This window comes from Haliotis rufescens, unplaced genomic scaffold, assembly GCF_023055435.1.
Source record: "Haliotis rufescens isolate VD_foot unplaced genomic scaffold, xgHalRufe1.0.p SCAF_1, whole genome shotgun sequence".
Taxonomy (NCBI): Eukaryota; Metazoa; Mollusca; class Gastropoda; order Lepetellida; family Haliotidae; genus Haliotis; species Haliotis rufescens.
In genome coordinates, this window is record NW_025963779.1 from 3,291,670 (window position 1) to 3,319,072 (window position 27,403).

Sequence of the window (27,403 nt, forward strand, 5' to 3'; positions counted from 1 at the left end):
TTATAGCATTAAGTATTGCATTTACATAGCGACAGCCACTATCCACTACACCCCGGAGGCTGTCTTAAAGGAGACAGACAGTGCAACACGGCCATGCATTATCACGAGTGAGTCGTGTACTGCATTATGCAAACATGCGCAGTGTGTACACAACGATAACTGCATAAACAACACAGCTGGGAGATAAGGCTTTACCAGGGTGCTTCCCCCCCCCCCCCCCCCCCCCCCCCACACACACACACACACACTAGTGAACACTGCCTAGCTCTGTTGAGTGCAGTCTTTCTTTCTGATTGAGTGAACCCGCGCTTAAAGCGTCAGCTGTCACGTGATCTAGCATATATTTAGGGGAATCCTCTTCGATCGGCTGCAAAATTTAGGTCGAAGCAAACTTCAACATGGCTCTCCCAACCCCGCCTATTCCACCGATCAAGAACCCGGAAGTGAAATGCACACAGGTAAGACACCTGCCTTCTTCTTATACTACATCTGATGCAGTGATTTGCACTTGTTCTGATTGACATCGCCCTATCGACCTGAATGGACGCTAAAGTAGCGGCGTTCTGGAATGTGCACTAATGGGTTCCCCTTGTACGCTGGCGGTGCTGCTGTGGATGTTTGTTGTTACTGCCATTGTCACAGACAAACTTAGGATACAGACATTTTACGGTTGTTCCTGTTTGGTAGTCTGTGGATACTTGCTTGAACTATATAGACTCCATGGCTTAATAGAGGGCTAATTTTGATATACAAGTACTCGCCAGTATTTGCTATGGGTTGCTATCTGGTGTCGTCCTTCACTATCGCGGTATCGACGACTGTTATCTCATAGCGGCCCGGGCGCCCAGTGGTTTAACGTGATGTATGGGGTGTTAATGTTATGTAGAGGACGTTAAAGTTATGTATAGGAGGCAAACGTTATTTACAGGAGGTTAACGTTATGTACAGGAGGTTAACGTTATGTTTTGTTTGTTTGTTGTTTAACGCCGCACTCAGCAATATTCCAACTATATGACGGCTGTCTGTAAATAATCGAGTCTGAACCAGACAATCCAGTGATTATTATCAAGATTATCGATCCGCGCAATTGGGATCGATGACATGCATTAACGTTATGTATAGGAGGTAAATGTTATGTATACGATGTTAACGTTATGTAGAGGAGGTTAACGTTTTGTATAGGAGGTTAACGTTATATATAGGAGGTTAACGTTATGTAGAGGAGGTTAACGTTTTGTATAGGAGGTTAACGTTATATATAGGAGGTTAACGTTATGTAGAGGATGTTAACGTTATGTATAGGAGGTAACCGTTATGTAGAGAAGGTAAATGTTATATATTGGAGGTAAACGTTATGTATAGGATGTAAACGTTTTGTACAGGAGGTTAACGTTATATAGAGGAGGTTAACGTTATGTACAGGAGGTTAACGTTATGTATAGGAGGTTAACGTCATGTAGAGGGGGTTAACGTTATGAAGAGGAGGTTAACGTTATATAGAGGAGGTAAACGTTATGTACAGGAGGTAAACGTTATATATAGGAGGTTAAAGTTATGTAGAGGAGGTTAACGTTACGTAAAGGATGTAAACGTTATGTAGAGGAGGTTAACGTTATATATAGAAGGTAAACGTTATGTATAGGAAAAAAACGTTATGTAGAGGAGGTTAACATTATGTATAGGATGTAAACGTTACGTATAGGGGGTAAAAGGTTAATGTAAAAATATTTTTTCGTGTTAATCCACCTCCCTAGCGTCTATAGGGGACTCTCAAGTTCATATTGAAGTTTTTCTATTAACCCTGAGTGAGTTGTATCAATAAACTTGTTTAATACACACTTGGTCATTGGGATTAACAGACATCTATGGCTAGATATTTCTTTATAATACATACCTCTTTTACAGATTTTTATCAACAATGAATTTGTCAACTCCGTCAGCGGGAAGACGTTCCCGACTCTGAATCCGTCGACGGGGGTGAAGATAGTGGACGTGCAGGAGGGCGACAAGGTGAGTGGTAACATCGCCTGATTCTGACACTGGATCAATTTGAAATGATAGCTTTTAACTTGGACTAAAATCATTAAAAGAAGCCATTAAACTGCCACAAAACAGGATCTGAACATTCCCGGAATGACTATTATATCATTCTCCGATTCCCCTTGTCTCTCTTAAATTTACCCGACACAAGAACCCTGAGGCGGGAATCAAGTACTGTAAATCGTGAAATTAATACGTCTACAAAAGAATGCGACCACTGACCCCTAGCCCCAAATGCGTCTCAATATGAATGCGACACCCCCTCCTCTCAAACATCAGAGGATTTACATCTTAAGAAAATGATGTCAGGTTTACAGGAGAATCCTCACATTAATCCAATCATATATTGGCAATAAAATACCGTTGTCAGGACAAGACCCATGTGCTATGTTTGTTAAGGGGGACATACCGTTGTCACCACAAGATCCACGTGCTATGTTTGTTAAGGGAGACATACCGTTGTCACCACAAGATCCACGTGCTATGTTTGTTAAGGGAGACATACGGTTGTCACCACAAGATCCACGTGGTATGTTTGTTAAGGGAGACGCACCGTTGTCACTACAAGACCCATGTGCTATGTTTGTTAAGGGGGACATACCGTTGTCACCACAAGATCCATGTGCTATGTTTGTTAAGGGAGACGCACCGTTGTCACCACAAGATCCACGTGCTATGTTTGTTAAGGGGGACATACCGTTGTCACCACAAGATCCACGTGCTATGTTTGTTAAGGGGGACATACCGTTGTCACCACAAGATCCGCGTGCTATGTTTGTTAAGGGGGACATACCGTTGTCACCACAAGATCCACGTGCTATGTTTGTTAAGGGAGACGCACCGTTGTCACCACAAGATCCACGTGCTATGTTTGTTAAGGGGGACATACCGTTGTCACCACAAGATCCACGTGCTATGTTTGTTAAGGGGGACATACCGTTGTCACCACAAGATCCACGTGCTATGTTTGTTAAGGGAGACATACGGTTGTCACCACAAGATCCACGTGCTATGTTTGTTAAGGGAGACATACCGTTGTCACCACAAGATCCACGTGCTATGTTTGTTAAGGGGGACATACCGTTGTCACCACAAGATCCACGTGGTATGTTTGTTAAGGGGGACATACCGTTGTCACCACAAGATCCACGTGCTATGTTTGTTAAGGGAGACGCACCGTTGTCACCACAAGATCTACGTGCTATGTTTGTTAAGGGGGACATACCGTTGTCACCACAAGATCCACGTGCTATGTTTGTTAAGGGGGACATACCGTTGTCACTACAAGATCCACGTGCTATGTTTGTTAAGGGGGACATACCGTTGTCACCACAAGATCCACGTGCTATGTTTGTTAAGGGAGACGCACCGTTGTCACCACAGGATCCACGTGCTATGTTTGTTAAGGGGGACATACCGTTGTCACCACAAGATCCACGTGGTATGTTTGTTAAGGGGGACATACCGTTGTCACTACAAGATCCACGTGCTATGTTTATTAAGGGAGACGCACCGTTGTCACAGCAAGATCCACGTGCTATGTTTGTTAAGGGTGACGCACCGTTGTCACAGCAAGATCCACGTGCTATGTTTGTTAAGGGGGACATACCGTTGTCACCACAAGATCCACGTGCTATGTTTGTTAAGGGGGACATACCGTTGTCACCACAAGATCCACGTGGTATGTTTGTTAAGGGGAAATACCGTTGTCACCACAAGATCCACGTGGTATGTTTGTTAAGGGGGACATACCGTTGTCACCACAAGATCCACGTGCTATGTTTGTTAAGGGGGACATACCGTTGTCACCACAAGATCCACGTGCTATGTTTGTTAAGGGGGACATACCATTTTCACCACAAGATCCACGTGCTATGTTTGTTAAGGGGGGCATACCGTTGTCACCACAAGATCCACGTGATATGTTTGCTAAGGGAGACGCACCGTTGCCACCACAGGATCCACGTGCCATGTTTGTTAAGGGGGACATACCCTTGTCACCACAAGGTCCACGTGCTATGTTTGTTAAGGGGGATATACCGGGGACATATCACACGTCCCTTCACATTGTTTGTTTGTAGGCTGACGTGGACAAAGCTGTTGCCGCTGCAAGGAAAGCCATGGAGTTTGGGTCAATTTGGCAGAAGATGGACGCCAGCCAGAGAGGTCGTCTTCTAAACAAGTTGGCTGACTTGCTGGAGAGGGATATCGGTTACATAGCCGTGAGTCGAACACCGACACCGACTCTACCCTTAATGCCATACAGGGCAATGAATAACCCATATATGGATGATCCATACGTTGTCAATGTATATATACAACTCAAAAGAAGTTAAAGCACACCCGATTTTCTCTTGTGACTGAAGTTAACATAATCATGGACATGACAGATTAACTATTGTCATATGATAAAATCGTGTTGTTTTTTACTGCAGTGACAGATTAACTATAGGCAGATGAATACACCGGGTGTTCTGTCAGCCATACACTAAGACTTTCACATACTTTCACACACTATACGCCCTTGTTTTGTAGAGTCTGAATTGTTTTGTAGAGTCTGAATTGTTTTGTAGAGTCTGAATTGTTTTGTAGAGTCTTGATGTTTTGGACAACGGTAAACCTTACAAGGACGCCTTCTTCGTCGACACTGGGAGCTGCGTCAACATCCTGCGCTACTACGCGGGGACGGCCGACAAGATATGTGGAAAAACCATCCCAATAGGTGAACATGCAACAGTGAATCATAGGCAGGATTGTTGAATTTCTGACCTCTAGTCATACGAAAGATTTCTTCATATACATGTATGTCTGTTCACTGATATAACGCGACGTCGGTATTGTATATACATGTATGTCTGTTCACTGATATAACGCGACGACGGTATTGTATATACATGTATGTCTGTTCACTGATATAACGCGACGACGGTATTGTATATACATATGTTAGAAACCTATATTTCCCTTTATATTACAAATTTAATTTATTATTTAATTCATCGTACGAATGTATTCCATATTCACACACCAGTTTAGTACATGACGTTCCTGATCGTCCCTACGTTGATAAAACACGCTTGTGTTTCGACCTTTCATTGACCCTCGCCGCGACTGACGGCTGAGGTACGGTCGATGCGCGCATACTGCCTTTACAAGCCATATGATGGGAAATCACATAGCGACAAGCAGAATGCGTTTGATTAACCTAAACTCGTACGATCAATTTATCGGAATATTTCAACAATGGAAATCAATGTGTTCTCATTTTATGCTCCTTATGAAATCTAAAGTCAAAATGTGAACGTGAGAATCTTCACAATCCACATTCAGTGAAACCCCTTTAAACCGGAAACCGACATTCCGGAAATGATTATTTTAACATCTACATGCATACAAAGAACGATATTAAATACCCAGACTCGCCTATCCGGAAACCTGTTTATCTGGACGATGTCACTTGAAACGGCACAGTCCACATTAACGACTTTTCACTGTATTTCAATATATAACACTTTCAAAATCATTTAATTCAGGTGGATGTTATGGACATTTATTTTTATTTCGCAAATAAGGGAAATTCCAATGTATATCTGTAATAATGACCTGATTCCCATTTACATTGTGCAACATGTCACTAACTGTTCAACAACCACCAGCCGCTCAAGTGGACCTCGCTTGTTGACAATGCTGATGATACCATAATCTGTCTATGACAATTGTATATACATGCGCATGTTTAGACAGGTGTAATCAGCTGGGTTATTGTACACAGTGTGTATCGATTCTGTTACCATGTTTTAGAATGGCATAACAGCATGGTACAGCGATCAGCGCATTCACTCAAAGCATAACAGTTTTGTTATCAGTTGAATGTATTTTGTAATCTATTTTTTTTCGTTTGTATGTCGTAGACGTTGAATAACATTTGTGATACAAGAAGAATGATAATATGAGTGAAGTGTTAGAATAATGCATCCTTAAGTAATTATCAGAACCTGGCAGAATATTTTCGTTCAGTAATATATCTGTCGAGAACCATAACAACTATGAACAAATCTGTCTGTTTCAGTTGACAACTTTTGACGATTGAATAAACTATAGTGGAGATATGTACAAACAAGTGTTTGGTCGTAGAGATGTGTACAAAGAAGTGTTGGGCCGTAGAGAGTTGTACAAACAAGTGTTGGGCCGTAGAGAAGGGTACAAACAAGTGTTGGGACGTAGAGAGTTGTACAAACAAGTGTTGGGCTGTAGAGAGTTGTACAAACAAGTGTTGGGCCGTAGAGAGTTGTACAAACAAGTGTTGGGCTGTAGAGATGGGTACAAACAAGTGTTGGGCCGTAGAGATGTGTACAAACAAGTGTTGGGCCGTAGTGATATGTACAAACAAGTGTTGGGCCGTAGAGAGTTGTACAAACAAGTGTTGGGCTGTAGAGATGGGTACAAAGAAGTGTTGGGCTGTAGAGATGTGTACAAACAAGTGTTGGGCCGTAGAGATGGGTACAAACAAGTGTTGGGCTGTAGAGATGGGTACAAACAAGTGTTGGGCTGTAGAGATGGGTACAAACAAGTGTTGGGCTGTAGAGATGGGTACAAACAAGTGTTGGGCCGTAGAGAGTTGTACAAACAAGTGTTGGGTCGTAGAGATGTGTACAAACAAGTGTTGGGCCGTAGAGATGGGTACAAACAAGTGTTGGGCTGTAGAGAGTTGTACAAACAAGTGTTGGGCTGTAGAGATGGGTACAAACAAGTGTTGGGCTGTAGAGAGTTGTACAAACAAGTGTTGGGCTGTAGAGATGGGTACAAACAAGTGTTGGGCTGTAGAGAGTTGTACAAACAAGTGTTGGGCTGTAGAGATGGGTACAAACAAGTGTTGGGCTGTAGAGAGTTGTACAAACAAGTGTTGGGCCGTAGAGATGGGTACAAACAAGTGTTGGGCTGTAGAGAGTTGTACAAACATGTGTTGGGCTGTAGAGATGTGTACAAACAAGTGTTGGGCCGTAGAGAAGGGTACAAACAAGTGTTGGGCCGTAGAGATGGGTACAAACAAGTGTTGGGCTGTAGAGAGTTGTACAAACAAGTGTTGGGCCGTAGAGAGTTGTACAAACAAGTGTTGGGCCGTAGAGAAGGGTACAAACAAGTGTTGGGCTGTAGAGATGGGTACAAACAAGTGTTGGGCCGTAGAGAGTTGTACAAACAAGTGTTGGGCTGTAGAGATGGGTACAAACAAGTGTTGGGCTGTAGAGAGTTGTACAAACAAGTGTTGGGCTGTAGAGATGGGTACAAACAAGTGTTGGGCTGTAGAGAGTTGTACAAACAAGTGTTGGGCCGTAGAGATGGGTACAAACAAGTGTTGGGCTGTAGAGAGTTGTACAAACATGTGTTGGGCTGTAGAGATGTGTACAAACAAGTGTTGGGCCGTAGAGAAGGGTACAAACAAGTGTTGGGCCGTAGAGATGGGTACAAACAAGTGTTGGGCTGTAGAGATGGGTACAAACAAGTGTTGGGCCGTAGAGATGTGTACAAACAAGTGTTGGGCCGTAGAGATGGGTACAAACAAGTGTTGGGCTGTAGAGATGGGTACAAACAAGTGTTGGGCTGTAGAGAGTTGTACAAACAAGTGTTGGGCTGTAGAGATGGGTACAAACAAGTGTTGGGCTGTAGAGAGTTGTACAAACAAGTGTTGGGCTGTAGAGAGTTGTACAAACAAGTGTTGGGCCGTAGAGATGGGTACAAACAAGTGTTGGGCTGTAGAGAGTTGTACAAACATGTGTTGGGCTGTAGAGATGTGTACAAACAAGTGTTGGGCCGTAGAGAAGGGTACAAACAAGTGTTGGGCCGTAGAGATGGGTACAAACAAGTGTTGGGCCGTAGAGAGTTGTACAAACAAGTGTTGGGCCGTAGAGATGGGTACAAACAAGTGTTGGGCTGTAGAGAGTTGTACAAACAAGTGTTGGGCCGTAGAGAGTTGTACAAACAAGTGTTGGGCTGTAGAGATGGGTACAAACAAGTGTTGGGCCGTAGAGAGTTGTACAAACAAGTGTTGGGCTGTAGAGATGTGTACAAACAAGTGTTGGGCTGTAGAGATGTGTACAAACAAGTGTTGGGCTGTAGAGATGTGTACAAAGAAGTGTTGGGCCGTAGAGAAGGGTACAAACAAGTGTTGGGACGTAGTGATGTATACAAACAAGTGTTGGGCCGTAGAGAGTTGTACAAACAAGTGTTGGGCTGTAGAGATGTGTACAAACAAGTGTTGGGCTGTAGAGATGTGTACAAACAAGTGTTGGGCTGTAGAGATGGGTACAAACAAGTGTTGGGCTGTAGAGAGTTGTACAAACAAGTGTTGGGCCGTAGAGATATGTAGAAAGAAGTGTTGGGCCGTAGAGATGTGTAGAAAGAAGTGTTGGGCCGTAGATATATGTACAAACAAGTGTTGGGCCGTAGTGATGTATACAAACAAGTGTTGGGCCGTAGAGATGTGTACAAACAAGTGTTGGACCGTAGAGATGTGTACAAACAAGTGTTGGGCCGTAGAGAGTTGTACAAACAAGTGTTGGGCCGTAGAGATGTGTACAAACAAGTGTTGGGCCGTAGAGAGTTGTACAAACAAGTGTTGGGCCGTAGTGATGTGTACAAAGAAGTGTTGGGCCGTAGAGAAGGGTACAAAGAAGTGTTGGGCCGTAGAGATGTGTACAAAGAAGTGTTGGGCCGTAGAGAGTTGTACAAACAAGTGTTGGGCCGTAGAGAGTTGTACAAACAAGTGTTGGGCCGTAGAGAGTTGTACAAACAAGTGTTGGGCGGTAGAGAGTTGTACAAACAAGTGTTGGGCCGTAGAGAGTTGTACAAACAAGTGTTGGGCCGTAGAGAGTTGTACAAACAAGTGTTGGGCCGTAGAGAGTTGTACAAACAAGTGTTGGGCTGTAGAGATGGGTACAAACAAGTGTTGGGCCGTAGAGAGTTGTACAAACAAGTGTTGGGCTGTAGAGATGTGTACAAACAAGTGTTGGGCCGTAGAGAGTTGTACAAACAAGTGTTGGGCCGTAGAGAGTTGTACAAACAAGTGTTGGGCCGTAGAGAGTTGTACAAACATGTGTTGGGCTGTAGAGATGTGTACAAACAAGTGTTGGGCCGTAGAGATGTGTACAAACAAGTGTTGGGCCGTAGAGATGGGTACAAACAAGTGTTGGGCCGTAGAGATGTGTAGAAAGAAGTGTTGGGCCGTAGATATATGTACAAACAAGTGTTGGGCCGTAGTGATGTATACAAACAAGTGTTGGGCTGTAGAGATGGGTACAAACAAGTGTTGGGCCGTAGAGAGTTGTACAAACAAGTGTTGGGCCGTAGTGATGTGTACAAACAAGTGTTGGGCCGTAGAGAGTTGTACAAACAAGTGTTGGGCCGTAGAGATGTGTACAAACAAGTGTTGGGCCGTAGAGATGTGTACAAAGAAGTGTTGGGCCGTAGAGAGTTGTACAAACAAGTGTTGGGCCGTAGAGAGTTGTACAAACAAGTGTTGGGCCGTAGAGAGTTGTACAAACAAGTGTTGGGCCGTAGAGATATGTAGAAAGCAGTGTTGGGACGTAGAGATGTGTAGAAAGAAGTGTTGGGCCGTAGAGATGTGTACAAACAAGTGTTGGGCCGTAGAGATATGTAGAAAGAAGTGTTGGGCCGTAGAGATGTGTAGAAAGAAGTGTTGGGCCGTAGATATATGTACAAACAAGTGTTGGGCCGTAGTGATGTATACAAACAAGTGTTGGGCTGTAGAGATGTGTACAAACAAGTGTTGGGCCGTAGAGATATGTAGAAAGAAGTGTTGGGCCGTAGAGATGTGTAGAAAGAAGTGTTGGGCCGTAGAGATGTGTACAAACAAGTGTTGGGCCGTAGAGATATGTAGAAAGAAGTGTTGGGCCGTAGAGATGTGTAGAAACAAGTGTTGGGCCGTAGAGATGTGTAGAAAGAAGTGTTGGGCCGTAGATATATGTAGAAACAAGTGTTGGGCCGTAGATATATGTACAAACAAGTGTTGGGCCGTAGAGATGTGTACAAACAAGTGTTGGGCCGTAGTGATGTGTACAAAGAAGTGTTGGACTTTAGAGAAGGGTACAAACAGTGCCCGACATTGGTGTAAGCCACACTTTTAAGGCCTCTACTTCTGTGTTCCAGATGGGGCGTACTTCTGTTACACCCGACACGAACCGGTGGGAGTTTGCGGACAGATCATTCCGGTTGGTTGCTCCTCTGTTGTTCTTCTGTTGTTCATATGTTGTTCCTCTGTTGTTCTTCTGTTGTTCCTCTGTGGTTCATATGTTGTTCCTCTGTTGTTCATATGTTGTTCCTCTGTTGTTCTTCTGTTGTTCCTCTGTTGTTCATCTGTTGTTCATTTGATGTTCCTCTGTTGTTCATATGTTGTTCCTCTGTTGTTCTTCTGTTGTTCATCTGTAGTTCCTTTGATGTTCCTCTGTTGTTCATATGTTGTTCCTCTGTTGTTCTTCTGTTGTTCATATGTTGTTCCTCTGTTGTTCTTCTGTTGTTCCTCTATTGTTCATATGTTGTTCCTCTGTTGTTCTTCTGTTGTTCCTCTGTTGTTCATTTGATGTTCCTCTGTTGTTCATATGTTGTTCCTCTGTTGTTCTTCTGTTGTTCCTCTGTTGTTCATATGTTGTTCCTCTGTTGTTCCTCTGTTGTTCATCTGTTGTTCATTTGATGTTCCTCTGTTGTTCATATGTTGTTCCTCTGTTGTTCTTCTGTTGTTCCTCTGTTGTTCATATGTTGTTCCTTTGATGTTCCTCTGTTGTTCATATGTTGTTCCACTGTTGTTCATATGTAGTTCCTCTGTTGTTCATCTGTTGTTTATTTGATGTTCCGCTGTTGTTCCTCTGTTGTTCCTCTGTTGTTCTTCTGTTGTTCATCTGTAGCTCACTTGATGTTCCTCTGTTGTTCCTCTGTTGTTCTTCTGTTGTTCCTCTGTTGTTCATATGTTGTTCCTCTGTTGTTCATATGTTGTTCCTCTGTCGTTCTTCTGTTGTTCCTCTGTTGTTCATCTGTAGTTCCTTTGATGTTCCTCTGTTGTTCCTCTGTTGTTCATATGTTGTTCCTCTGTTGATCTTCTGTTGTTCATATGTTGTTCATCTGTAGTTCCTTTGATGTTCCTCTGTTGTTCATATGTTGTTCCTCTGTTGTTCATATGTTGTTCCTCTGTTGTTCTTCTGTTGTTCCTCTGTAGTTCCTCTGTTGTTCATTTGATGTTCCTCTGTTGTTCATATGTTGTTCCTCTGTTGTTCATATGTTGTTCTTCTGTTGTTCTTCTGTTGTTCCTCTGTTGTTCATATGTTGTTCCACTGTTGTTCATATGTTGTTCCTCTGTTGTTCTTCTGTTGTTCTTCTGTTGTTCCTCTGTTGTTCTTCTGTTGTTCCTCTGTTGTTCATCTGTAGTTCCTTTGATGTTCCTCTGTTGTTCATATGTTGTTCCTCTGTTGTTCCTCTGAAGTTCATCTGTTGTTCACATGTTGTTCATCTGTTGTTCACATGTTGTTCATCTGTTGTTCACATGTTGTTCATCTGTTGTTCACATGTTGTTCATCTGTAGTTCATTTGATGTTCCTGTTGTTCTTCTGTTGTTCACATGTTGTTCCTTTGTTGTTTATCTGTTGTCCCTCTGTTGTTCATTTGTAGTTCATCGGATCTTCACTGGGAAGAACCGAACTGACGAGAGAAAGTCATTGATGATTATTTATGCAGTATACAGTAAATAAATGATTTCGTTAAACAGCTAAGATGTTACACGCGAATGTATTAACGATACTTTAAGTATTTGTGGTACCAATTTGTTTCCTTCAGTGGAACTTCCCGGTCCCGATGTTGATCTGGAAGATTGCCCCTGCGCTGGCGTGTGGGAACACCATTGTCGTGAAGCCGGCGGAACAGACGCCTCTCTCAGCGCTCTACATAGCGTCTCTTGTTAAAGAGGTATCGTAGCTCACCTGTCTATCTTTGTTTAACCCGACCAGTGTTGGTGCACTGAAATTAAGAGTACAACGTAAGAAAACCAACAATCAAATTACAATTTCACAATGTAGAAAACACGCATTCGTACATTGAAAAGGAACAATACAAAGGTCTACCACATGTTATGGTATAGATGTTTATTACCGATATGCTTGAAACTGTCACCAGGCCGGGTTCCCGCCAGGCGTCGTCAACATGGTTCCTGGGTACGGCCCCACCGCCGGCGCTGCCATCGCCTCCCACCCCGACGTCGACAAGGTGGCCTTCACGGGGTCGACAGAGGTACGTCCACGTCTCATACAGCAACACAAACAAATTAGCCTCCAACTACAATGGAGGATAACGAATTAATTCATTCGGGTACCAGGTTGTCCCAGTCGCTGGTATTGGCTGGTATCTGATACAGCAACATACACAAACAAATTAGCCTCCAACTTCAATGGAGGATAACGAATTAATTCATTCGGGTACCAGGTTGTCCCAGTCGTTGGCATTGGCTGGTATCTGATACAGCAACATACACAAACTAGCCTCTAACTTTAATGGAGGATAACGAATTAATTCATTTGGGTACTTGGTCGTCCCAGTCGCTGGTATTGGCTGCGGAAGTTACGTCTTGTATAGGTATGCCATGTTCCTATGATGATGGGTTCAAATTCCAGACCAGCTCTTGTGATCTTAGATTGCCAACACCGCGCTCGTGGGTTTCACCAAAGTGACCGATTAAGTCACCTCGGGCTTTCTTGTAACTCTAAATAAGCCGCCACGCTGTGACATAACTGGGATACTTTTCAGAATTGTGTGAAACACAACTCACTCAATCTCCTAATGTGAAATATGCTTTTGAAAGCAATACTAGGGTGATTATATATGTAGTGATATTTTCTCCCGCGAGTGTGTGTTGCATGCCCTGCTTGTTGTGTGCAGATCGGGCGGGTGGTGATGACATTGGCGGCCCAGTCCAACCTGAAGCGGGTCTCACTCGAGCTGGGAGGCAAGAGTCCTAATGTGGTGTTCGCCGATGCCGACTGTGAGTACTAATATCTGCACCGATTTGTACTTCTTGGATTTATTGTCCAGTGACTTGGTAAACGTCTGTCCGTAGTTCCACTGTCACCGTCCCCTCCCTCTCTCTCTCTCTCTCTCTCGCTCTCTCTCACTCACTCACTATCTCTCTCTGTTGTCCCAATTACCGTGTCTCTCTGTAGTTAGCCAATTACCGTCGCTATGTGTGTTCAAATACCACCTGTCTCTGTTGCCGACCCCCTCTCTCCGTGTGTCTCCCCCACTACTGTCTCTCTGGGTGGGTGTTGTCTGCCCACCCCACCCTCACTCACTCTTGACAGTGTGTTATCCTGCACCTCTTCTAATCGACGCTCATGCTCCCAACAACTGGATCCCCACGCCCATGTTTCAGTGGACTATGCGGTGGAGATGTCCCACATGGCGCTCTTCTTCAACATGGGCCAGTGCTGCGCAGCAGGGTCAAGGACGTACGTCCAGGAGGACATCTACGACGAGTTCGTCAAGCGGAGTGTGGCCAGAGCCAAGGCCAGGAAAGTAGGAGACCCCCTCGACGACTCCACCGAATCCGGGCCACAGGTGATTCCGTCGAGGCATGCACACTCATGTCCCGTCATATGCAACTCCCGGAGCATCACCTCCAGCAAGTTTGGCATATTATGTGTGGCGCTGCATACATCTCCAACTAGGGGGGTGGGGGTGGGGGAGAGAGAAGGGGGGTTGAAAAAGTGTGTGCGCGTGTGTGTGTGCGTGTGCGTGTGTGTGTGTGTGTGTGTGTGTGTGTGTTAGTCTTAAAGGGAGAGTAAAGTGAAATCACTGATTGTGATACTGTTGCGAATTTCAATTTTCATACATACTTGTAGTTAATTATGATATTCGATATCATGGAGCTTGTACGATAAAAAAAACTTCCAGTCGTCGTTTATTTCCTAAATATATTACTGCGGGGGAATAAACCATGAGGGGCTGCAGTGTTCTATTGTACGATGAACAACGACCACGAGTCGTTTATTTCTTATATGAGATATCAACATTATGTTTAAGGATGTTCATAAGTGTGCAAGCTTTGAAAATAGTTACCTTAATTTTAATAAAAAGGATGACTCCCAGAATAGAATCCGACCTCGGCAATGGCAGAGAGAGAGAGACTATCGACCTAGCACTCACAATCGCGGGCAAAGGACAAAACCATACTCCTGGCCCACCCTGGTCACAGTAAATATAAAATATGCCCTCATCCCCCGGTCATAAATATATTTTTTCAGATTGATGAGACTCAGTTTAATAAGATCCTATCGATGATCGAGAGTGGGGTGAAGGAAGGCGCCAAGCTGCAGTGTGGAGGCAAACGCCATGGAGACAAGGGGTTCTTCCTCCAACCAACTGTCTTCTCTGACGTCACAGAGGACATGTGCATTGGCAAAGATGAGGTTGGTATAAATGTCGGCACGTTGGGACACACGGAACGAATAAATCTCTCTCTGAATTTTACTTCGCATTTTTATAAAAGTTTTGACATAAACATTGTATAGTACAATGTTAAATTTGTAATTAATTGCAAATTCGTTCCTTAACTTCAGGTGGTGAGGTATATTTCCTGCTTAAAAAGTCGATAATTAAATGACATCAACGAAACGTTAGACATTGCCCACATTGTTCTACTACACTTAGATATTCGGACCGGTCCAGTGCATCCTCAAGTTCAAGACGATGGAGGAAGCGATAGAAAGAGCCAACAAGTCACAGTACGGCCTCGCTGCCTCCATTTTCTCCAAGGACATGGACAAGGTCATGGCCTTCACCAGCAGGGTCAAGGCCGGCACAGTCTGGTAAGTTTGGTAACTTAAGACAAAAAACGTCATTGACATACACCGTCTGTTGCTTCTTCCTCTCGGATTTGTGTAGACGGTCCCATGGTGTAAGCTGAAATCAAATACCGCATACGATCCTTTAATGTTACTAATGTTATATTTAAGATAACAATTTCCTAGTAACGTACAACTTCTAGTACTTTTTGCGATGAGTCCCATCCGGGATTCGAACCCACACTGCCAGAGTAAGGTACCTAATCGCCAGCACATCGTCTGCGATCTAACCCACTCATCCACCGATTGTTACATTTGACCACTTTCTAAATGACATTGTTTATTTGCGAAGCTTTTATGATAAAAATAAAAAGCCCAAATATGGAAATACGTTTAATCTGTATATTTAAAAACATTTGAAGCGTCAGTAAAATACTAGAAATGCATAGGTTCTGTAGTGGACAGTGAAATGCTAGTACTCTGCGTTGTTCGTCTCTCAGAATGTCCGGAATCAGAAGAAAACAAACACGGCCATTCCTTGTATTTCGTGATGTATGTCTATTAAACCGGCCAATAACCAACTCTGTGGTTTCTTTATAGGGTGAATTGTTACAACTGGTTAACAGCGCAGACACCGTTTGGCGGCTTCAAGCAGTCCGGATTCGGGAGAGAACTGTGAGTTAACGTCCACCGACTTCCCAGTGTCACTGTGTTAACTAAGAGCTGTATCTCAGCATCACTGTGTTAACATAGACCTGTATCTCAGCATCACTGTGTTAACATGGACCTGTATATCAGCATCACTGTGTTAACATGGACCTGTATCTCAGCATCACTGTGTTAGCATAGACCTGTATCTCAGCAACACTGTGTTAACATAGACCTGTATCTCAGCTTCACTGTGTTAACATGGACCTGTATCACAGCAACACTGTGTTAACATAGACCTGTATCTCAGCATCACTGTATTAACATAGACCTGTATCTCAGCAACACTGTGTTAACATAGACCTGTATCTCAGCAACACTGTGTTAACATAGACCTGTATCTCAGCATCACTGTGTTAGCATAGACCTGTATCACAGCATCACTGTGTTAACATAGACCTGTATCTCAGCATCACTGTGTTAGCATAGACCTGTATCACAGCATCACTGTATTAACATGGACCTGTATCTCAGCATCACTGTATTAACATAGACCTGTATCTCAGCTTCACTGTGTTAACATGGACCTGTATCACAGCAACACTGTGTTAACATAGACCTGTATCTCAGCATCTCTGTATTAACATAGACCTGTATCTCAGCAACACTGTGTTAACATAGACCTGTATCTCAGCAACACTGTGTTAACATAGACCTGTATCTCAGCATCACTGTGTTAGCATAGACCTGTATCACAGCATCACTGTGTTAACATAGACCTGTATCTCAGCATCACTGTGTTAGCATAGACCTGTATCACAGCATCACTGTGTTAACATAGACCTGTATCTCAGCATCACTGTATTAACATGGACCTGTATCTCAGCATCACTGTATTAACATAGACCTGTATCTCAGCATCACTGTATTAACATGGACCTGTATCTCAGCATCACTGTATTAACATAGACCTGTATCTCAGCATCACTGTGTTAACATAGACCTGTATATCAGCATCACTGTGTTAGCATAGACCTGTATCACAGCATCACTGTGTTAACATAGACCTGTATCTCAGCATCACTGTATTAACATAGATCTGTATCTCAGCATCACTGTGTGAACATAGACCTGTATATCAGCATCACTGTGTTAGCATAGACCTGTATCACAGCATCACTGTGTTAACATAGACCTGTATCTCAGCATCACTGTGTTAGCATAGACCTGTATCTCAGCAACACTGTGTTAGCATAGACCTGTATCACAGCATCACTGTGTTAACATAGACCTGTATCTCAGCATCACTGTATTAACATGGACCTGTATCTCAGCATCACTGTATTAACATAGACCTGTATCTCAGCATCACTGTGTTAACATAGATCTGTATCTCAGCTTCACTGTGTTAACATAGACCTGTATCTCAGCATCACTGTATTAACATGGACCTGTATCTCAGCATCACTGTATTAACATAGACCTGTATATCAGCATCACTGTGTTAACATAGACCTGTATCTCAGCATCACTGTGTTAACATAGATCTGTATCTCAGCTTCACTGTATTAACATGGACCTGTATCTCAGCATCACTGTATTAACATAGACCTGTATCTCAGCATCACTGTGTTAACATAGATCTGTATCTCAGCTTCACTGTGTTAACATAGACCTGTATCTCAGCATCACTGTATTAACATGGACCTGTATCTCAGCATCACTGTATTAACATGGACCTGTATCTCAGCATCACTGTATTAACATAGACCTGTATCTCAGCATCACTGTGTTAACATAGATCTGTATCTCAGCTTCACTGTGTTAACATAGACCTGTATCTCAGCATCACTGTATTAACATGGACCTGTATCTCAGCATCACTGTATTAACATAGACCTGTATATCAGCATCACTGTGTTAACATAGACCTGTATCTCAGCATCACTGTGTTAACATAGACCTGTATCTCAGCATCACTGTATTAACATAGATCTGTATCTCAGCATCACTGTGTTAACATGGACCTATATCTCAGCATCACTGTATTAACATAGACCTGTATCTCAGCAACACTGTGTTAACATAGACCTGTATCTCAGCATCACTGTGTTAACATAGACCTGTATCTCAGCATCACTGTGTTAACATAGACCTGTATCTCAGCATCACTGTATTAACATAGATCTGTATCTCAGCATCACTGTGTTAACATGGACCTATATCTCAGCATCACTGTGTTAACATAGACCTGTATCTCAGCATCACTGTATTAACATAGATCTGTATCACAGCATCACTGTATTAATATAGACCTGTATCTCAGCATCACTGTATTAACATAGACCTGCATCTCAGCATCACTGTGCTAACATAGACCTGTATCTCAGCATCATTGTGTTAACATAGACCTGTATCTCAGCATCACTGTATTAACATAGACCTGTATCTCAGCATCACTGTGTTAACATAGACCTGTATCTCAGCATCACTGTGTTAACATAGACCTGTATCTCAGCATCACTGTGTTAACATAGACCTATATCTCAGCATCACTGTATTAACATAGACCTGTATCTCAGCATCACTGTATTAACATAGACCTGTATCTCAGCATCACTGTATTAACATGGACCTGTATCTCAGCATCACTGTATTAACATAGACCTGTATATCAGCAACACTGTGTTAACATAGACCTGTATCTCAGCATCACTGTATTAACATAGACCTATATCTCAGCATCACTGTGTTAACATGGACCTGTATCTCAGCATCACTGTATTAACATAGACCTGTATCTCAGCATCACTGTTTTAACATAGACCTGTATCTCAGCATCACTGTGTTAACATAGATCTGTATCTCAGCATCACTGTTTTAACATAGACCTGTATCTCAGCATCACTGTGTTAACATAGACCTGTTTCTCAGCATCACTGTGTTAAAATAGACCTGTATCTCAGCATCACTGTGTTAACATAGACCTGTATCTCAGCATCACTGTATTAACATAGACCTGTATCTCAGCATCACTGTGTTAACATAGACCTGTATCTCAGCATCACTGTGTTGACATAGATCTGTATCTCAGCATCACTGTTTTAACATAGACCTGTTTCTCAGCATCACTGTATTAACATAGACCTGTATCTCAGCATCACTGTGTTAACATAGATCTGTATCTCAGCATCACTGTTTTAACATAGACCTGTTTCTCAGCATCACTGTGTTAACATAGACCTGTTTCTCAGCATCACTGTGTTAAAATAGACCTCTTTTACAGTCCGAGTAATCCTTAATGATACTGTGGTCGTGTTGTGACTGTGTTCCTTACGGGAGATAACTCAACTTATATGCGATGATCAACTTCGAGATAATCAGGTTCCCTTCTCAGTTCTGTGCACGAACATGTTTACAACTGTGGTTGGAGCGGCCAGCGATATTAGAATATCCACCAACCCATGGACATCCTCGATTATCCAGTGTTTAAATCTCCAATCTAATATCATAAATGTCCTGGAGTCATTCAGCACGATTGCTTGGTCTCGGAAGTGACGTCACCAGCTTAATCTCTCCAATCACTAGCTTAGCACACAATTTCTCTCGCCCATGATATAGTAATATACAACCAACCAAGACGTCTCTACCGAACTCAGTACGACATTTATCTAATTCAACATCGCGACCAAGTGGGGAGCGCTCGATATTTTCTGATCGATTCAGATGACTGCCCAAATGGACATCTAGTTGGAAAGGATGTTTCCTGATTGCTAACGCAAGGAAAGGAAGTTCTGCTAAAAGACGTTCGGGTCGATCGATGAATCCAGGGTTAATGTCATACTGGAATGGATGTTTGGTCCTCTGTCAGCGAGGATATGATCCATGAGATACTGTGGCTATTCCAAAACAAATCTTCGGGTTTTACAAAAACATAACCTTTCACTGAAAAGCTGAATGTTCTGAAAAACATACGTTGTGAGCCCCCCAAAATGTTTACATCTTTTGAATTGCTGAGTGAATACTAGTATAAAGCCTAAAACACAATCTCACCCGAATGGCTGTCCCTTAGTATTGAATTAAAGCAAAGAAAGGGTGAGTGTTCAGAAGGCTGTAGGGTGTCACCTAGACAGCATCTGGGTGATAAGTCTCATGTTCACAGATATGTCGTGTCTCAACGTACCAATACATGTGTCACACACTGATGAGAGCGCTCAGTGTATCATAGAGGTGCGGTCTAATTCCACATACTAAAGTTAAGCTTCTGAACCTCTTCCTTTTCTTTCAGGGGTGAATATGCTCTTCACGAATACACGGAAGTGAAAACGGTAGGTTGATTTCGCCAAGTTCACGACATACATGGTCACGGGGTACATCCAGCCCTTGTCTTCCATTATGACCTCTTCAAAGCAATGTGATGTGACAGATTCCTAACATGGCTTAAGTACTGGTATACAATTACAATAATCTATAATTCCAGAAAATACCGTTACATTGTTACGTTTTGCATTTATTATACACCATGAGCATCACTTTATCTAAGCATATATTACAAAGTGTGAGTGAGTGAGTATGGGTTTACGCCGCTTTTAGCAATATTCCAGCAATATCACGGCGGGGGGACACCAGAAATGGGCTTCACACATTGTACCCATGTAGGGATTCGAACCAGGGTCTTCGGCGTGACGAGCGAACGCTTTAACCACTAGGCTACCCGACCGCCTCCATATTACAATGTACATATTAGTTGTTAGGGCAGAACATGAATACAATCTATGTCAGCTGGGCTAAGTTTAGACATGTGTACCAAATGATAGCTTTTATGAACTAAATGTATCTATAAATATAACGTTGTCAGACATTGCTTTGGGGTATAAATTTAATGTACGCCAGCTAGCACTGACTGATACAGAGACAATCCGCTTCCATAACCAGTGTTTTAACATTGATGTTTATCTTCGCTTTATTAGATAGTAACTGTTGTATTTGTGTAGATGGATTATAAATATTAAAATTAGAACAGTGGTAATATACTACTCAAAAGAAGTTAGGATCACATGATTCTTTCATATCACAATAGTTAATCTCTCATGCCATGACAGATTAACATTACCAATGTGAAAGAATCGGGTGATCCTTAATTTCTTTTGAGTACTATATATTTAAATTGGATTTTATTGATATGACTATGTATTTGGGGGTTTGTCTAGTTCTCTGAGAAACCCCAATACACACACACCTCTGAAAATAATCGATTCCTCAATAAACATTCTCAACTGTGTGATGGTTTGTATACCATTAATGCAAAGATATAGGAGATTCGAAGAAAGTATTTTCAAATTTATAACAGAAACCGCTCGATGAAAGGAAACTATTGTAAAAAGAAATTGTTAATGAAATTGCTGTAATAAATATAAATAAATACGTTTTATATGACCCTAATGACGTACAGATAGTCTGGTTTACTAAACCTGTAAGAGAATAGTATGATACTCCCACAATTTAAATCAGTTAAATACCAACTTTACCAAAGCTATTTATGTTATATCCAGCACATACATACATTGTACTCAGCAACACGTTCTTACATTACATAATAAGATTGTAATTCTTCTTTTTTTTTTTATAACACCTTAAGCTTTGAATATAGAAGCTTGTTTATTGTTTAACGTGGCACAAAACAATATTCAACCTATATGACGGCTGCTCGTACATAACATAGACTTCACAAGGCAAACCAGTAACTGGTATTGTTAGCAACGATCCACGCGAGCGGGGTACGATGGTACACAATCCACCAAGTTACCGGGTCTGGCCTCTTACGACAAGCATGGGCTACAGGGGAATCCCCGCGGGGTGTGAATATTAACATGATTTCACTATGGTGTTGGTATATGCTTAGAAACACCTTTTATATATCTCTAGATATGCTGGATATGATATTTTATTGTAATTAATTTATCTAAAATATGTGTACTTAGAAATTCATTGTTGAAATTAATTAAAATAAAAAAAACAAAACCTTTATGTAGGCAGCTTTCTTCATCTAATTTTGATATCTCGTTTAAAAATGAATAATTTGCAAAAAAAGATTAACAGCTGAGAAATGAGTTGGATGACTTGCCGAATATACTTTTGTACAAAAGAATATATTAGAATCAGAGAGGTTCAATACTTTTAAAACAGGAATAAGCGAGCGCTGTTGTGACGCCTACATACATTTTACTTTCAGACGCGGGTAGAATAAGAGTTATCGTTCTTGTTTGAAGTTGTTCTCGTGTTCGTACGCAAATAATGAAACCTTCGAGGGGGGCACGAGTCTACATTCGGCTTGTCCCGGAAAGGGACGAGTTGGTCATGAATGTAGGAAGACCTAGTCGCATGGAACAATTACGACCAGGATATAGATATTAAAGATGAATTAACTCCCAACGCTACCGTCCTGTCATAATGTATGTGTTACCGTCACGGTGACGTGTTGCAGGTTACAATGAAGACCTCGTCGAAGATTTGAGCTGTTGATGACGTCCGATGCCACGTGACAAGTCTGCCGGACCAACACCAGGATCTGCTGTTCTCCCTTCGCGACATCTAAAGATCTGATGATCTAAATGAAGACTTGTTTCTACGTCCATCGGCGTCACTGAACGTTGACGTAGGGTAACCCCAAACAACGGCTGAATAATGGCTACACGTTTCCATATTCCATATTGATAATACAAAGCAGTCAAGACTCTTGATAGACTCAATTACTGCAATGTTTACCTTTGAGAGAACTTGATTCTGGATACGCTTGACTAATAGCAGTACATAAATATATCTATCCTTACTCAATAATTAATGTTACTTGTGTTTTTGAGCGGCTTCCAACTCTCGCGCTGTTCTTGTCAGCAATTGTAATGCAGTTGCAGGAAATGCCGTCATTGTCAACTGAGACAACGGTGCTTGCAACTACATTTGATCCATGCCCGATGCCGCAAGATTCATGTTGAGATGAATTCCACGAAACAACAGAGACTAAAATAAGAATATGATTACGTCGCTGACAGTTACGTGCCAATGCTATATAATGTCATTCAGCCAAATTGCTAAACATTGTATTCGTTTGGACAGGCTGAATGTGTGGTTTCTCCAAACAAATTCAGATTTGGTTTGTTTGCTGTTTAACGCCGCACTCAGCAATAATCATACTATATGACAGCGGTATGTAAATATTCTGTTCTGGACCAGACAATCCAGTGATTAACGTCATAAGCCTCGATCTACGCAATTGGGATACAATGAAATGCATCAACCAAGGCAGCGAGCCTGACCACCCGATCCCGTTAGTCGCCTCTTACGACAAGCATGGGTTGCTTAAAAATCTAACTCGGATCTTCACGGGTCGAGCCTGGACAATAACAGCTCCTTGAGTGTCTGGGTGGTCGGGTAGCCTAGTGGTCCCCCGCCATGATATTGCTGGAATGTTGCTAAAAGCGGTGTAAAACCGTACTGACTCACTCCTGGAGTGTTGAGTTCAGGGGTAGAAATCCATGCTATGAGCTCCACCTTGCTGACGTCTTACAGGGGTTTGAACATAAACCTGATAAGAATACCATATGCCCATGACTTGTTCCACAGACCTCCACCGTGGTGTAGCGGATCGAGCTCTGCCTGGAGAGAGGAAGGTCGGCTGTTCGATCGCCGACGGTTTCACTAAAAGACGTTACAAATAGTACTTATCTTGCTGCCTAACGACTCTCACCAAGGGGATAAAACAAGGCCAGCTGTCTGTATGAACACTGCTGTCTGCATTATTCTAGACATATTGTAAATAATGGCGTCTTAGCCAGACAAACCAGAGCTATGACAACGTATGATGGCACCTATGACCCAGGTAACCGAGTCTGACCCTCCGATCGATTTGAGACAATATTTCTTTTCCAGGTTCGAACTGAAGCAGTTTCTGAACAAACCAGGAGTGTTGTTATTGCGCAACGGGCTACACGCCTCATTAATTATATTATTGATGACACTAAGTAAACCTCCATCCATGTCGGGGGTCGGCACATAATCGAGGTCGGACCAGTGAGTCTAGTGGTTGACATCATGAAAGGGATATCTTGATTTCTAACCAAGTCAGCGAGTCCGACCACCCGATCTCGTTCGTCGCCTATTAAAAACATAGGTTTATGATATTTTTTCTAACCCGGTTTTCATGTAAGTTCGTTTATTTAAGGACAACTCAACTCAACTCGACGATTATAGCGACTTTTAAGAATTGAGTATCTGAAAGAGAAATTTTATTCCTTTTCCCTCAGGTTTAGGAAATTTATGTTGAAACATAAAATCGTTGACAAATGTGCTTTCAGATTCCAAGTTAGATCAAACACTTCCCTTCGGGTTTTTATGATATTTAAGAATCCGAGGGATAAAACCTAGGGGCGTTATTAAATCTCAGAAAACTCCGAAGTGAAGTGTTTTATCCTACATGTCGTGTAAGTGGGCCACACGTGCAATGGAATCTCATAGTGCTATGTCATACGAGACGGTTGATTTGGCAAAACAGGACATGAGCTTGGTTGTTAGACTGTTAGTTTTCTCAACAAGAAATATGGGTTTCCTACTACGGAATTCCAGCTGGAACCAGTACGAACTGGAGTCTACAGTCGAAGTGACGATTCTCGAGTGATTATACAACAGATTTCATCACACTCAACTTGTGCGGCAACTCCTGTCACAGCTGGAGTCATTGGTTCACGCGACACGTCGGGAATCGAACCAGTTCAATACATCGGCTTTTTGCGCCAGTGAGTACACAATGCCATTTAGAAAGTAGTAAAATGTAACAAATGCTATATTTGGGATAACACTTTCTCAGTAAAACCTTAGTCACACTAGAGGCGGAATGCCGTCCGAATGAAAATTCTTTGTTTATTCCTGGATATTCGAAGTGCATTCTAAAACTTCTGACTGCACTCTGACTGCATTATAAATATTCTTACGGCATTCCAACAGCATTCGAAACATTCTGATCGCATTCGAGGGAGAATCGAAACGCAAAGCCACTTCATATCCTGCCAGAATGCGCCTCAAATGAGCCGGAACGCACCTTGAATGCATCTCGATTGCTGCCGGAATCTATTCGTGTTACATTCTAAGTACATGCGAAGTTCATTCTAAGTATTCGAGCTGCATTCTGTTTGAATTCTTGGACGTTCGAACCATATTCGGCGGCCATTCCGGGAGCGTTCTGACTTCATTCGACGTGAATTCGTACGGGATTCGAGGCACCTTCCAACCAGACTTCGGGCGGTATTCGGGCAGCAATCGAACCGCACTCGTATGACATTTGAAGTGCATTCTAAGTATTCTGACTGCATTCTAACAGCATTCTAAATATTCCTACTGTGTTCCAACTACATGCAAGTTGCATTCGAGAGCTAATACACCGGAATGTGCAAAAATAATTCGAGGCGGGATCGAAGCGCATTCTAAGTATTCGAACGGCATTCTTACAAAGCTTGGTAAATTTGAAATTCCATCTCAAATGTGGCACGAAATTTGAAAATTCTTCATTCCGGCTGGTTCTGCTTGATCCCTGCTGATTCCAAATAAGTGTGACGGGGGCTTAAAGAACAGACTCTAGTACTTTCTTTTGGGTTGAGACCCATCCGGGATTCGAACCCATACTGCCAGAGTGACACCTAATCGCGAGCACACTATGCCAGCAAACTAAGTCAGCTACCAAGGCAGAGTGGGTTAGATTGCTCACTTTGTGTGCTTGCAATTTGGTGCATCACTCTAGGAGTTTGGGTTCGAATCCCGGATGGGACTGAACCTAAAAAGCTCCAAGATTTCCAAATTAACGCAATTATCTGTCCGCCCGATGCGTTTTATCCCAAGTCATAACGAGATATTGGAGGTTTCAGGTCGATCCAACCATACAGATTTTCTTTGGAAGATTTGAGAACTCCACGAAAATTCCCAAGGTGGAATCTATCAGGCAAACGCCCTTCCTTTGGGAAGATGCAGAACTACATGCTCAAGACGTCTACAAATCCCACACCCGTCTCCCACAACATCCGCACACGTCCATCCAGCCAAGTGGGTGGCTGGTGATAGTAAACGTCCACGTGGAACACAGCTTCTCTGGATCTGTTCGCCAAGTGTTTAAACAACTAAATAATATCCTACGCGAAAGCATCCAGGAGCGTCCGGGCAACGACAGGGAACGTCCGGGAACGTCTGGGAACGTCCGGGAGAATAATACTGAATAATAAAGTGTATTCCATATGATTGTGTTCGTGTATTAATATAATAAAGTGCCGTTAATGAGGATGCCAACCCCCTACTCCCTTAAATCACGAATTCATTGCTTACCTCTGAATCCCGAATACTATTTAACACAAATCTTAAAAGCATTGAGAAAAGGGGTGCCATCTGAAGTTAAATGACTGCAACAAATAAAAAAACAAAACATATATCACCATATATAAACATTCAACAAGATCCCAGCATATGTCAATTCGGTATTGAACCCCATGCATTTGATAAAGGTAGGTTATTCACAAGAGTGAGTGAGTTGAGTTTAACGCTCACTAACAGTATTCCAGTCATATCACAGCTTGTCAGCTTAATGTGGGAGGAAAACCCGAAGTGATGCAGGTCTCAGACGTTTACCACTTTGGTGAAACCCACGAGCACGGGTATGGTGCTGACACACCTAGAAACATAATCGGGGCGAACCGGGATTCGAACACACAATCATAGGTTTCTGGCGTGCCCAAGGGACGCAACTCTGCACAGCGAATTGCGGCGCCTTAGACGACTTGGCCACCCGTTCCCCCGACAAGAAATATCAACCAATAGTTATCAGTGTTAATAATTCAAAGAATACTGCCTCTATTACACCATGAGTAATCCGACCTACCTCCCTAATATTTTGTCGACTAGGTTGTTTGAAGTGAAGTATCCAACACTTTCGCATGCGCAACAGGTCAGGATGTCCGGATACCGCTGCTTGCACTAGTGTGATGGCTAGTTGACAGTGAACAGGACGTCTGTTGAAAATCTGAAGGTTTTATTGTGTGATGACAACTTAGATGCAGGATTTATGGCCGTGATAATAATAATAGTAGCAGTGTTGTTTAAATTAAACGGCTGCTTATAACTGCAAATAAGGAGTTAGGGCAAAATATAGGACAATTTGTGTCATAATCCTCTGCCGCGGGAAGTTCAGGTCACGTGTAAATCTTGTGAGTTACGATGACAAGTTTCTTGTTTCACAGCGTGTCCGATAAGCGGGGCACACTGGCCACGTTAACCTTGACATAGTTTCCACAGTGGACGTGACCAAATGGGGCATTTACTTCAGAACAAGATATACTTTTAATAGATTTAAAACCTACTAAATAAATATAATAAAAAAATAAGTTCGTACCCTACCCCCAACCCCTTCAAGAAAGTCATAAGAAACGTTATCATAACTAAAAAAATATTGAGATCTGATTGGTCGACGTGATCCTGTTTAAAATGCTGTGTATCCCGAATGGTAGGGAAATGAAATTCTCAGCGGGAGAATTAATCCCTTATACCCCGCCACGAGCAAAACAGGTTGCACGTGGATTTCTGAGAGGCAGAATATATCCCTTATACCCCACTTCGAAACAAAAAGCTGCAAGCATTTTCCGAGTCAATGAAACTCACGTGACATGGCATAAGTTAGCCTCTGCTCAATCGAACATCTGTCTTCTGTCAATTTTGAATTTGTTTTAATTCTTTTACAATGTCATTAAAACATGTCGGTGAGATGGGGTTTAATGCGTCCCCCGTTAGGTTTTATACTCCGGCTCGTGGTATAAAACCTAACTCGGGACGCATAAAACCCCATGGACCCCGAG

General features: G+C 42.5%; 1 protein-coding gene across 1 annotated transcript; it reads left to right on the forward strand.

The window, feature by feature from the left end:
- The first annotated feature begins 273 nt into the window (after window positions 1-273).
- Window positions 274-22,358, forward strand: LOC124147015 (aldehyde dehydrogenase, mitochondrial-like). The gene is made up of 14 exons (XM_048396517.1): window positions 274-458; window positions 1,906-2,010; window positions 4,122-4,262; window positions 4,633-4,762; window positions 10,204-10,265; window positions 11,878-12,006; window positions 12,214-12,327; window positions 12,973-13,075; window positions 13,463-13,647; window positions 14,334-14,498; window positions 14,740-14,897; window positions 15,474-15,548; window positions 19,810-19,849; window positions 22,006-22,358. The coding sequence occupies exons 1-14, from the start codon at window positions 399-401 to the stop codon at window positions 22,033-22,035; spliced, it is 1,497 nt and encodes a 498-aa protein (XP_048252474.1). The 5' UTR covers window positions 274-398; the 3' UTR covers window positions 22,036-22,358.
- The last annotated feature ends 5,045 nt before the right edge of the window (window positions 22,359-27,403 follow it).

What these genes read in the sequence shown, in the direction of transcription:
- LOC124147015 (XM_048396517.1), top strand. Translation starts at nt 399, where the DNA reads ATGGCTCTCCCAACCCCGCCTATTCCACCGATCAAGAACCCGGAAGTG. An exon ending in CGGAAGTGAAATGCACACAG is followed by an intron (nt 459 to 1,905) that starts GTAAGACACCTG and finishes CCTCTTTTACAG; the next exon opens with ATTTTTATCAACAATGAATT. An exon ending in CCACCGAATCCGGGCCACAG is followed by an intron (nt 13,648 to 14,333) that starts GTGATTCCGTCG and finishes ATATTTTTTCAG; the next exon opens with ATTGATGAGACTCAGTTTAA.